Source organism: Notolabrus celidotus, chromosome 12 (genome assembly GCF_009762535.1).
Source record: "Notolabrus celidotus isolate fNotCel1 chromosome 12, fNotCel1.pri, whole genome shotgun sequence".
In the NCBI taxonomy this organism is placed as follows: domain Eukaryota; kingdom Metazoa; phylum Chordata; class Actinopteri; order Labriformes; family Labridae; genus Notolabrus; species Notolabrus celidotus.
The window spans coordinates 4053285-4066836 of NC_048283.1; the positions used below are offsets into that span (position 1 = coordinate 4053285).

The window sequence follows — 13552 nt, forward strand, 5'->3', positions numbered from 1 at the left end:
GTGACGTCATTGGGAGTCAAAGTCTCTGCAGTAGGGCTTGAAAGGTGGAGTCAGAGTACTGACATCCTCCTCTTTCTGCTAACCAAACACACGGTTAACTTAAAGCTGCTGTTGGTAGTCGTGGAATAAACATCAGTTCATAGAGAAATTTCTAATGTCAACACTACCAGATTTCTCCCCCCTCCCCAAAAGTCTTTCTTGGATGCCTCCTTCTCTACGAGCCCTTAGGTATCTTCACAGTGTTTTGCTTGTGTATGCGGTCTTGGCCAAAGGACGAATTGGAAGTTTATCTCGAGGCTCTCCGCTGTTCGCCATTGTTGCAACAAACTTTGTGTACTTCTCATTCGTGTTCTCAGGAAGGAGTGCCGGCTTCACAACCAATCAGGAAGACATAAGGTCGGGGAGTAGCTCTGATTGGTCTGTGATAACAGGACGATAGGAGTTATAAAATTGCTGGATACAAAGGCAACATAATCTCAAATTACTCCAGTTGCTGATGAATGCCGATGGGTACTATGACTTTTTCTCCAAACACAAAAAAATAACAGTTTTTACCCCATTCTTACCAACTGCACCTTTAACTGTTAATTGTTAATATCAAAGCTACCGTGAATTGTGAATGCACATGCTTCTAGTGATAGCTGCTGACCCCTCAATTCTGTCCATCTCAAGCTTTTATTGCAGAGGTGACTCCTTCAGTTTTTTTTACTTTTCTAAAGGGCCTGGAGAGTCTTTTCTGCCTCAAGGCTTTATGATTAACCAAGCTAGCATCATCTTGGCTAGTACAGTATAGTACAGTACCACAGCCGCATTAATGTCACTGAAATCCAAGCAGACACAAACAATAACAATAAAAGTAAGGAGAATCAGCTTTAAATGTTGAGTTGTCACCATTGAGTATGGCTGTCTTCATTTCTTTTTTTCTTTTTTCTTTTTTTAAGTAACGTTTTAGTTTGTTTTGTTTCTTTTAGCATTTTTGCCTTTATGACAGGACAGCTGAAGAGAGACAGGAAACATGGGGAGTAGAGATCGGGGGAAGACATGCAGTAAATGGTCACGGCCGGGAATCGAACCAGTGACGTCTGCGACGAGGGCTATAGCCTCTGTATGTGGGGTGCTTAGACCGCGAGGCCACCAGCGCCCCGATTGTCTTCGTTTCAACCCAAGTATTGTTGTGTTAACTGTACACAGGATTAAGATTGGTGTAAATATTCCCCTGGTTATCAGGAATATCACAATAGCACTGAAAGTATTCAAGTTGACTTTTAAGTTTTTGTTGTTGCTGTTAAACCCCACCATCAGGCAAGCTTCTGGTGTGAACTACTTTCCTCAAACGGACTTAGAATGAACCACAGAGAACACCTCATGGGACCCAAGATTTATAATTATTGACACGTAAAGGATTACATCCTCAAACAAGACCAACCAAGGAACAAAACAATGAAACACAACAAGACTGAGAGGCTGAAAGACACTCTTGAAGTCTTTCTGCTCTGAGATCAGAACAGGACTCAGTATGACGAGCTAAAGAGACAACTTAAGGAGAAAGAGACGGAGAGCACAGGAGAACATACAGCCATACCACTTCTTATTCAACATTTGGTGGCCTCGTATGTAAAGATTTTCTGTCATCCAGGTCATGGTGATTCAAAGCTTCATTGAAAAAGGCATCCTTAGTGTCTGAAGAAGCCTTGAGGTCAAGAGGTGAAATGTCTTCACAGCTTCAGCTAAGTCCAGTTGCCTTTTTGGATCAAGCCTCACCCTGACCTTGTTTTGTGTGTTAGAGAGGCTCTGTGGTCTCTCAGACAACAACCACTCTTAGGTTTACTGAATCTTTGTCGCCCCAGGCTACAAGGAATTCCTCCCGCCACCGTGACGCCGTCTATCACACATGTCAGGCCAGGTCTGTGTGAGCAGATTGCATTAACGTGAGAAGTCAGAGTTGGGGGGGAGCAGGTTTAAAGCCCGGTGTCAGGAGGTCAACTTCCCGGGCATGTACGCACACTCACACTCCTAACCCTGGAAAGCACCGCACTCACAGCCCAGCACCCTGATAGGCTCAGACGCATGTCCATCACCACCGTGACAGCTGGACACCACGGCTCAGCAGCAACAACAACACCTCAGGACAGCGGCGACATAACCCACGACACTCCTTCAGGAAACCAACACGCCTCAGATAAACATGACAGCGACGGAGCAGCAGTGACAGCGAGCTAACTCTCTCACACGCACCCAGTGACTAAAAATGGGTCTTAGTTTCAATTAGAGTCTGCGAGCTCCCAGCAGCGAGGCAGCAGCTCCTTAATTCGTGGAGGGACGAGTCGATGGAGAGTCGGAGGCAGAGCGGGGCCGCTGAAACAGATGGGCCCTGCGTGACTCTGGGCTTCCAGCAGGGGCAAAATCAATGCTCATAACTGCAAAACAGAAGAGAAATTAATAATTATATTATCACTAGATTGCTCTGCATTGCCGGTGCAATCTAATTAATAGCTGTTGTGTTTGTAGCCTGTTGTTCTCGGTGCTGTTATTCTTTTTATATAATGTGGATGCTGAATGTTTAGAGGAGGAGGAAGAAGAGGACAGAGTCTGAAGAGAGGAAGATCATGTTTCTCTCGTCTTCTTCCTCACTTTCTTGGTGCGTTTCCTTCTTCCTGTCTCGTACCTCTTACCTCCTGCTGTGACACTCTTTCAGATTCATCAGAATTAAGGGGAATAAAGAGCTGAAACTTTGTATTTATCCAATATTGACTCATTTATTTATTTAGCAGTCCAAAGGATCTACCAAAATCTCAGTTTAACCCTCAGAGCTCTGTAACCCAAATGTTCTGGTACTGGCTGCAGTGTATTTTCACTTGCTGCAGGGTCGTCTCTCGGCACAACATAGAGTAAAAAGTTATCTCAGTAAATAAACCATCAAAATGTATGATGTAGTTGCCAAATAAATAGAAAAAAACATCAATTTGAAAACTTATTTTTAATCAAATTAATAATAATAAAAGTTGATAACTTATATAGTGCTTTTCTATGTACTCAGAGACGCTTTAAATGGAAATAAAAAAATAATAAATAAAGTGGTGAATATTTAGAAGATAAATAAGTGGAAAAGGTAAAAAAAAAATAAAAAAATAAAAATAAAAATACAAAACATTTTTTATAAAACCCTAAACAAACTGAGATTTATTTAATTTTTTTAAACCTCACTTGTGATAATCTACAACAAGAGCAAAGAGGTTGGTTTTGAGTTGGTTTGTAAATGAGTGAAGAGAGCCAGAATTGTGGATGTTTGGGGGGAGAGAGTTCCAGAGAGTCGGGGCAGTGATGGCAAATTGTTCTTATTAATAAAAAACAAGGTGGTCCTAAACTAATCTGAAAGAAACCAACTCTACAAACTTTGTTTGAATTGTGAGCATTTCCTAATTTTTGAGGTGGGCTGATTTGTATTGACAGAGTTAAAAAGGCATGTGAACAGAAACACAAAGTCTACAGCTGTGTTTCATTCATTGTGAGGCCATTTCTTGCAGAGTTTTCAAACACATCACATCTCTAAAATCTGTAAATTAAATGTAATCTTAGTCATTCTCTTGCTGTTTTTCTTTTTGACTAGCCTTCAGTTTAACCTCATGTGTGTGTTTGTGTTCTCAGACCTCTCCGACCAGCTGCTGGAGGTGGTGGGTCTGGAGGGAGCGATGGAGATGGGTCAGATCTACACCGGCCTGAAGAGCGCTGGAAGACGCCTGGCACAGTGCTCCTCTGTCACCATCAGGTCAGAGTTCACCTGGACTTATAAACATACTGTATATATATATAATAAAACATAGAAAACGTTATTTTTGCTTCTAAATATTTGCATTAAGTTTCATTTAACGTCTCTCTCTCTCTCTGACAGAACCAGTAAATCCCTCCCGATGCAGATTGATGGGGAACCTTGGATGCAGACCCCCTGCACTGTAAGTTATTAGATGCTTCCATTGTGTCTCTTCAGTGTCCATCACACTCATGTTTCATTACATGTTGTTCCTCATTCTGTCTCCCAGTTTGCTGATGTATCCACTGTCCTATCTCTCTGAATGAAGGCATAAAAGCCCAGAAATACAAATCTTTAAAATGTAAAGATGGATCAACTTACTCAAGTTTCAGCCTGACATCAAGTCTAAGTGATATAGTGATCAATAAATACTACTGTTTGCTGTTAAACAACACAAAGACAAGGTAGACTCTAGTGTGGTATCTGTCCCTGTGTTTCCCCCACAGATCTCTGCCTTGTGTTGTTTTTCAGTCCTATTATTGTTTACCGCCTGCGTCTCAAACGTGCCGTTCCTCGAGTGTTTGCCCTCTGTCCGTGATGTTCATTTTTCAAAATGAAACTCCTCAGTGTGCGCTGATTACGGCTGTGTTTTGCTTTAATTACAACACCACTGCAGATGAAGAGCTGCTGAGATTTACATATGGATCAGTCCAGAAACGCTGAAATATCCCGAGCGTGACGAAACGAGTAGCCTGCAAGTGCTCTTGTGTCCGCTGGCACGAATCCACAGAGTAAAGTTAGGATCTGACAACACATAATTGTGCTGCAAATGATTTCTGAGTCTCAACCTGCACGTCAGAGCGGGATGAGAAATCAGTCGACCTGTTAAATGCTTATAAAAACATCACAGTTGTTGGGATGTTAACCCACTAATTATTAACAACAACAACTATGCAAATGAGTCTCAGTTCCTCTGCATGCATAACATATTTAACACTATCAATCCATTTGCATTTTGATAACTCATAACTAGGTCTGAATTTACTGCTGGAAACTCACATTTGACTGTTTTTAATCATCGCTCCAGTAAAATGTGAGTTTTTAGGACTCTTTTCTTTTAGTTTTCTTCCTTTGGTTTATTTCAAATGGCTAAAGACTCCATTACATGTCTAATTTTCTTATTGCTTAATTTTTAAAGACCACATTGTTCTGTAACTGGGGCTCTTGATGCCCATAAATGCTTCATGTTGCATCTTTAAAACAGAGCTCAGCTGTCCTCCTCATGTTTTTCAAGTATTCCTTCAGATCTTCCTCCCTTTAAAAGGTTATAATTTTTTTTTGTAAATCACAAACATTAGGATCAATCAGGTTTAATGACAGGAGAAAGCATACAAAAGCTGGTAATTGCTGCCGAGTCAGAGTGCAAGTACAATAAATGGCAGCTTTCCTTTGAAGTGAGCGTGGTCCCTTTAATGCAGATGGCAGCATTTCCTCTCCCCATTACTGCGCTTACACTCTTTAATGCGACAGTGAAATGAACTATGTGCTTAATACGACAACCTCCTTGATGGCTGGTGTTTGTTGTCTTATTGATCTACAATCTCAACCTCCAACATAAACAGCACAGTTGTTTGAAAACAGGATATTCTGGGATATTATAGCTCTGAAGCACATTCTTTACCATAATGTATGTAAAATTCATTATCAGAGACGTGAACACCAGGCCTTTTCAAAGTTTTCTGCATTAAGGGATCTTAAAAGTGCACTCATAATTTGACAAAAACCCATATAGACCCAGTTTGTAATTTTTTATTGTTGATGCATTGTCAGATTTTTAAGGAGCCCCACATGGAGGGAACTTCTTGTTTATTTATTTTTTCACTTTTGCAAGATCTCTAAAAAGTTTTGCAAGAAATCACAAAAGCTTTTCATGGTTACTTCTTATTTCCCTTGTAAAAGAGATTCTTTCTAATCCAGATTATGGCAAAACCAGATTATTTCATAGTTTTGATGTCTTCAGTATTAATCTACAATGTTGAAAATAATTAAAATAAATAAAAACCATTGAATGAGAAGGTGTGTCCAAACTTTTGACTGGTAGTGTACAGATATTAAATCTGTGCTCGCCAGTCAGGACGGTTTTCTCACAAGTGAGAGACATTTGGAAAGAATGCAAGTATAGCAGGAAGAAAACTTAGAGAGATTAATACAGATTTAGCCTTCCCAGTTCAATAATTCATCAGACAATCATAGCTTTGACAAAATAAAAACCTCTTTTCAACCATGATAAGGCAAATCAGGAGCTACAACCCTGACTTTCATCACTACAAGCCGCCCTGCAAACTCTACTTCGTACATTTGCCTCCATGCATAGCCAGAGTAAAGGCTGATTTATACTTCTGCGTTGAATCAACGGCGTACCCTATGCGCGTAGCTCCCGTACCTACGCCGAGGCCTACGCACGCAGCTGACGTGCACCTCCTCCAAAATGTAACTCCCCATAGAGCCGACGCGGACCGCAAGCCCGGTGATTGGTCCGCTCGGCGGCTTTGTCTTTCCCGCATTTACAACACTTCCGGAATCCCGGACATCGGCCGCACATCGGTCGTGTATTTCATCTCCTCCTCTCTATTCTTCATTTAATCATGTCTGTATGATAAACAGCAACATGTATCAGCTGTAGATTAACAGAACACGCTCTGAAACTCTGTGGAAAAGTAAACAGAGATCGTAGCGGGACAGGAAGCAGGCGGCCGGCTATCAGAGAGACCGCACTGCCCTCAGGCGTTTCGGCGGAGAATTGCTGCGTGACACAGACACACCGACGCACAAGTATGTGGTGCTCATGTTCGCGTCAGCCCCTGCTGCGTAGGGGAGTAGGGGAGAAGTATAAATCAGCCTATAAGTGTGGAGGGACCGCCAAAGTGTTGTATGTCTCACGTTCACTTTCTGTGGAGACATAACACTGAGCAAAATGGAATAAGGGTTAAAAACTTCACTGTTTTGGGGGCGCTGGTGGCCTAGTGGTCTAAGCGCCCCACATACAGAGGCTATAGTCCTCGTTTGACTCCCGGCTGCGACCGTTTGCTGCATGTCTTCCCCCACTCTCTTCCCCACATTTCCTGTCTCTCTCCAGCTGTCCTAACAATAAAGGAAAAGAGCCCAAAAATATAACTTTAAAAAAAAGAAACTTAGTCATAAAGGTTAACTGACAATTAATATTCTAAATGCATCAGACTCAATAAACCCTGAGACGAACTCCTGCAGAATGTGACATGTGTCCAAAATGCCCAAGTATGATTTATTGGCCAGCATGTACAAGTTGTTCATAACATGAAGTAGAGTCTTATTTATTAAATACTGACAAGATTGAGAAGGTTTTACAAAAGTTTCCGCCACTGTGATAATCTCTACTAACAGATATCAATCAGGAGAGACTTAAACAATAACTTATTTAACAAGATTTAGAAAGGATGTTAAACATGCGGTGTCTTTGAAGATGTCTTTATGGGATCTAATCACCAAAGTGGTGGTGAAGCCAACTGCAGGATAGGATAACCCCTTAGAGTCTAGACACTGGTTGTGGTGGTGGTGATGGAAGGATACAGGAAGTGAGGAAGGGTTGGACATCTGAAGAACTGACACACTGACGAGGACTAGAGGAGACAGGGGTGGAGGAGGGTCACAACAATCCACGCTGAAACGGCAAACTGACGGAGCAGAGAGGAGAACAGGTTTCACGTTTGGCAGCAGCAGGATGATTGGTTGAGAGAGGTCATGACAGAATCTGGTTGGTGCATACCTTGAAGAGGAAACACCCAGAGAGAGACGCAGGAGGAGATAGTAAGGGAGAGAGAGAGAGATGCAGAGTGATGACTGAATGAATGAATATGTATCAGTCTTCCTGCTTACGTTTACGCTGAGCTTCATATCAGCATATTGATACAGAATTTGAACATGGAGGGGACCATTTGTGGTGTCTGGTTTCCATTTGCTGATGGAGTATTATTGTCCTTTTGAAAGCTTTGGTTAAAGGTAAGTTAACAGTCCATGTGGAGAGCTAAAGAGGTATAAGGTAATGTGTATAAAATGATCACAACTGGATCAATGAAGCTCTCTCTTCAATCAAACTGAAGTCTAATGGGTCAAGTTGCTGGATAACATTTTGTTGACAGATCTGAGAGTAAATCAAAATGTTACCTTTCCTTTTTTCCACCACTAGATTGAGATCATCCACAAGAACCAGGCCGCCATGTTAATGGGACCTCAACAAGGCCGGAGCTGCTTCTCCTCCATCGTCAGGCGAACACGCACAGAGAGCAAAGACTGATCCATCACAGTCCCAGACCTTCGAGTCGTCACAAAAACACCTGCAGATCAGCAAACACAAGTCGATCATCATCCGGCCCGTTAGTGAAGGGGTCTTTGATGCCTGTTTGATAGCCCAGCTTCCAGTAGCAAGCTGCAGGTGCAGTAAGTATCACCTGCAGCGTGGAGATGTCACTGAGAAGGCCTTGATTCATCCAGAGTGAGGTGTGTTTAGAACTGACGCCTCAGCCTGTACTGTAGTTTAGCTCCAAAAATACTGAAGCTATTTCGGGATGGTCCGGTTTTATAAAAGTCTGTTTTTATTTCTGCTGTTGTGATCTGTGCCATGTGGAAAAAAAACACCCACAGACGAATGTGTTTTGTGATAAGATGTATTTATTTATTTATTCATATTTGCTGCTATTGATGTTTTTTAACAGTTTTTTGCATTTGCATACCCCTGATGCATGATGGACAGTGAATGAGGATGCTGCTGTTGAAGCTGACATATCTGGTGTTTCGCGGATGATCTTTTCCCGAGTGTGTAGTAAGAAGTGAAGTTTCTGTGCTCAGCATTTCATCAGCGCTTCTCTCCTGAATGGCTTCAAGTCTTGAAAAGACAAAGAAACACTCGCTTTTCTTTGCACAGTTCCTGCAAGTCATCCTGCAATGTCATGTTTTTGATCTGATGTGCTGCTGCTCCGTCGGTGAAAAAGATTAGGAATGATTATTGATCCTCATAAAAAATGCATGACACTCTTTGTTTGACGTCGCACCACAGATTTTCCAGACAGTTTTACCAATTGTGTGCACACTTTGTGTTGCATGAGTGACCAGGATCTGTTCTGACACTTGTGGAAATTGATCGTTGTTGAATCTAAATCTAGAGTGCCGCTCGGTTTAACCATATCACTCTTTATCTATATGATGGCTGCGTTTTGATCGGATCCTGTGTGTTTTTGAAGATACTCAGACACCTTTGAGAGTATGAAAAAAAAAGAAAATGTAACAGAAAAAAAGTGTAGTGTTCGTTCATGTTGCTCCAGTAACTGTGTAGTTGGATATTCAAGAGAAGCATTTTGACCTCCCCTGGTCATTGATTCGCTCTGATGTCTGCTGTTGAGTGTTTACAGTCCGCTGCACACACAAGACAACATTAACCAATTAAAGCCTAAATACAAAATGACTATTGACATATATATTGTACAAGCTGGATTTAAAGAATCAATGCTGAAAATCTATCCCTTCCTATAATTACAGATTTCTGAGGCATTTTACAGCCAATTACACATGCACATGCTTTCTATAAGACCTGATGATGACGTTTTTATATTCACTTGAAACTGCCAAATACACTGAAGAGTCTCCTTATATGCACAAAAATAACAATATATATTTGCAGGGCACTCTTGCAAAGTTACAAACTGCTGTACATGCATTAAAGAGGGCGTTGTTATAAATAGTGATGGTAAAATTCTGTATTTTTCTGCGTTAAAGAAAACTTGTCTTAGTCAATTTCACCAAAAGTTAATGCTTCACAATATTCTTGGGATAAGTTACAGCTCTAAACACACACACATGATAAATGTGTTGTTTTTTAACATGACTGTACGCCTGATTGTTTTCAGAGAGCAACTCCAGGTTCGACTGTTTCAGTCCTGAAAAGTGCCAAACCCCAGTACAGACTGAGGTCCAATGAATCTCCATCTCTTTGATTTGTACTTTGCAGCATTTGTACGATGAGGTTGTATTTTTGTACTCAGTATTGTTTTTTCTGCTTGTCACGTTTCTTCACAGTTGAACTCACACCATGTTGTTCTGCCTAAAACAAACTATGCCTGCAAATGTGACTGAGAAAAGTGATAATAAAGCTTTGTTGTTTGAGAAAGTGGTTTGGTATTCTTAGTAATTTAACCTTTGTCCCCTTAACGCTAGAGCAAAACTACTTACCTTTACTTTTGTGGCTGCTTGGCAGAGCTGCTGCAGCTCAGAAGACTTTTCTTTGGTGAGTTTACCTTTTATTACAGTTATCAAAAGTAACATTTATCATGTCAGGATACATTTTGGACAGTATTTGAAACTTTAACTACATCTATTTAAAAAGAAGCATTACTATTTAATATGTGCAAACCCAGCAGCAGCTCTGTCGAGCTCTGCCCTGCTTCATGCAATGGACAGGTATCTAATGAGTTAGCTGTCTATGTAAGTAGCTCTGTAACTATGACACTGTTTATTTCCAAGGGATTTTCAAGTACAGCAAACTGGAGAGTTGTTACCATTACTGGAGGTGGCCCTAACTGACTTGGTGCCCTAGGCAAGATTTCAGCTGGTGCCCCTTGTATTGTAACCAACTCCACCAACAATCACATCACATATACCCTTAAAGACAACTGACATGAAGCTTTAAGTTTTACAGATTTTCTTTATTTAAAAATAAAAATGACCTCTAAGAGAACATTGATACAAAGGTAATAACACTAGGAAAAAAATATGCAATTTCAAAATACATAATGTAATAGTAGTATTCATTCAGTCATTATATAACAATAATTTTCACAGAACAGACACTTTAACCCTCCTGTCATGTTCGTTTCTCTGGAACAGAAATAATGTTCCTGGGTCAGTTTGACCCGGAGTATATTCATTTATCCAAAAGTGTCAGAACCCCCAAAAAATCCCAATACATATTTTTTTAAATCTGATTTTTTGCTCCATTACTAACCATTTAAATCAAGATTTAGTCCATTGTTGTTCTTTAATTCTCACAGATCAGGTTTAATGAGGATAACTCACTTGTGTTTCTTTAAAATGAATGTTAAAACTTTTTTAATGTACATTCGAAAGCCCTAAATATGAATACAATAGTTTTACATGACATAGATTTTTGTTTATTTTACTTTACATTTTGAATTTAGATTTTTTTTTATGAAGGTAGAATGTAGATCAAACATTTTTTATATTTGATCTACTCTCTCTATCTTTCTATGTGTACTTATGTAACTTAACGTACATAGTCAATTTTAGTAAATCCCATTATCTTCACATTTTCTTCGTCACTAATTTAGGGTGCAAGTGGCGCCCCCTATGGCCAGCCGGCACCCCTAGCATTTGCCCATACTGCCTATGCCACGGGCCGGCCCTGACAATTAATGCAGAGTAACATAAGAGCCTTAAAAAGTCTTAACTTTGGGATTCACAATAGCTTTTTGTCAGCCTCCATAGCCTTAAATTAGTATTATATAATTAGCAATGTGAAAAGCCCTGCCACATTTTACAGATTGAATCACAAGTGTTACATTTGTCAGAATAAGAGTGGGCTCTAATACCCAGGATACAAGTAACACCCATACAAGGAACATGACTTTAAGCCATTTTCAGTCTCTTCTATGAATCATTTGCAGGAAGATGGATATAGATACAGCTTGTAACAAAAAAATTGACTCCTTTTATATGAGAATGAAATGGAACACATAATGTAAATGTAGATAGACATGGTACATTTCCTTTTAGGCGATCACAGTTTCAAACAAATACATAAACAACAAACAGCAAAACACTGATGTCTTAATCATTTATTTCTGCATATGAGGTTTGACTTTCAAGGTACCCACTGAAAGACATTCTTCTGTAGCAGCAACCTCTTTAAAAAGTCAACTTTTCAGGAATGGTGGTAAAAAAAAAAAAAGAAATCTCTCCACTCTTCTTTCTGGATTGGCACTTTGTTTGTTACTGCGTGTCTTAGTGTCAGATGGGTGCACACCTGCACTTGAACTGCGTTTCTGGGTCCTCAGGGGAGGGTTCAGCAGGAGTGACACAGTGCTTCACTTCACATCCACTTCACCTGCCTGGTAATGGAACCCTGCCTGGATCCAAGATGGCACCAGGTGACCACTGCTGACTTCCGATATGTCCGTCTTTTGGTAAGGTGTTTAATGCAAGGGTGAAGTTCGCTTTCAGGGGGTTATCCTAGATCAACATTTCTACAGTAGCACAGAATGAACAAACTATACACCATGCACATGTTTTAATAAAGATTACTTGATAAAGTAAGGATCATACTTCTCATGCATCACAGGAGCAATACTGTTATATAATCCCCTTTCTACAAACTGCACCTTTAAGTCAATTCTAACCAGGACAATCTAGGCTAGCAGACATAAAACATGTGCAGTATGCTTTTACATTTAACAGCCAAGTTATGGGAAACAAATGGAATGAAACATCTAAAAAGGCAACAGAAGAGGGAAAGCCAGACACTGAAGAAAGAGGTAAAACTTTTGGGACATAACATTTTAATTAAACATGATTTAAATTCAAGGTATCAACAATTAGTTCAATTCTTGGGACTTGTTTTTGTATTTACTCTGTTTCTGACCAGTAGCCTAATTAGCCAAACTACTGTATTAGCTTAAACAAGTTTCAAAGTTAGCTAGCTAGTAAGTTATCCTGACAACCAAAAAGTTTACTTACCAAAAAGTAGTCACTAAGGTTCATTAGCCAGGCTACTGTGTTAGCTTAACTGGGGTTTGAAGTTAGCTGGCTAGTAAGCTAGCCTGACAACCAAACAGTAATCAGTGTAGTTAATTAGCTAGGCTACTGTGTTAGCTTAGCTTAGCTGGGTTTTGAAGTCAGCTAGAATAGTAGTCAGTATAGTTAATAAGCTAGGCTACTGTATTAGCTTAGCTGGAGTTGGAAGTTAGCTAGCCAGTAGGCTAGCCTGACAACCAAATAGTAGTCATTATAGTTAATTAGTAAGGCTACTGTGTTAGCTTAGCTGTTGTATAAAGTTAGATAGCTAGTAAGCTAGCCTGACAACCAAATAGTAGTTCATGTAGTTAATTGGCTAGGCTACTGTGTTAGCTTAGCTTAGCTGGGTTTTGAAGTTAGCTAGAATAGTAGTCAGTATAGTTAATAAGCTAGGCTACTGTATTAGCTTAGCTGGAGTTGGAAGTTAGCTAGCTAGTAAGCTAGCCTGACAACCAAATAGTAGTCAGTATAGTTAATTAGCTAGGCTACTGTGTTAGCTTAGCTGGAGTTCGAAGTTAGCTAGCTAGTGAGCTAGCCTTTATTCTTTATTGGGATCCCCATTAGCTTCCACAGTGTGGTTGCTAGTCTTCCTGGGGTCCACATAACAAAACAAAAATAAGAAAAACAATTATTTAAAATCACACGTTATCCATAAAACAAAAATGCTATAGCAGTCAATTATAAAAATCAAAAATGAAAATACCTGACAACCATAAGTAGTCAGTATAGCTCATTAACTATAGTCTTATTGCTAACATGTTGCTCTATTCATAGCTTTGTTTTGAGTTCTCATATTAACAGTATAAGTTGTATGAAAGATTACATTGAAAACTTGATTCATGTATTGTGAGGAATATGATAATTGTGGTAAGCTTTTTCTTTATTTAGCTTTAAGAAAACGTCCTTACTTTTAAGCTACACCAACTTCCGGATGGTGCAGTCATTGTATGGGCATAGTGTGTGTTAGAA

The 13552-nt window shown here is 39.9% G+C and overlaps 2 protein-coding genes and 1 long non-coding RNA gene across 7 annotated transcripts in view; 2 read left to right on the forward strand and 1 right to left on the reverse strand.

Moving 5' to 3' along the window:
* Positions 1-9944, forward strand: part of dgkb (diacylglycerol kinase, beta) — a 103133-nt gene extending 93189 nt beyond the window's left edge. For all 4 annotated transcript variants that reach the window (XM_034698136.1, XM_034698138.1, XM_034698137.1 and 1 more), the window contains 3 exons: positions 3646-3766; positions 3890-3950; positions 7971-9944. In XM_034698136.1, coding sequence (XP_034554027.1) covers positions 3646-3766; positions 3890-3950; positions 7971-8078 — 290 coding nt within the window. In that variant the 3' untranslated portion in view covers positions 8079-9944. The remainder of the gene's footprint in view (positions 1-3645; positions 3767-3889; positions 3951-7970) is intronic.
* Positions 7049-10171, reverse strand: LOC117823083. The gene is made up of 3 exons (XR_004633306.1): positions 10007-10171; positions 7949-8118; positions 7049-7458 (listed from the first exon to the last, which is right to left on the reverse strand). It is a non-coding gene; the product is annotated as an uncharacterized LOC117823083 (long non-coding RNA).
* Positions 10172-12213: 2042 nt separating this feature from the next.
* etv1 (ETS variant transcription factor 1) overlaps positions 12214-13552 on the forward strand; it is a 33030-nt gene continuing 31691 nt past the window's right edge. The window contains exon 1 of one of the 2 annotated variants that reach the window (XM_034698141.1): positions 12214-12324. The gene's annotated coding sequence lies outside the window, so the exon portion shown is untranslated. The remainder of the gene's footprint in view (positions 12325-13552) is intronic. The other variant, XM_034698140.1, reaches the window with a different exon arrangement.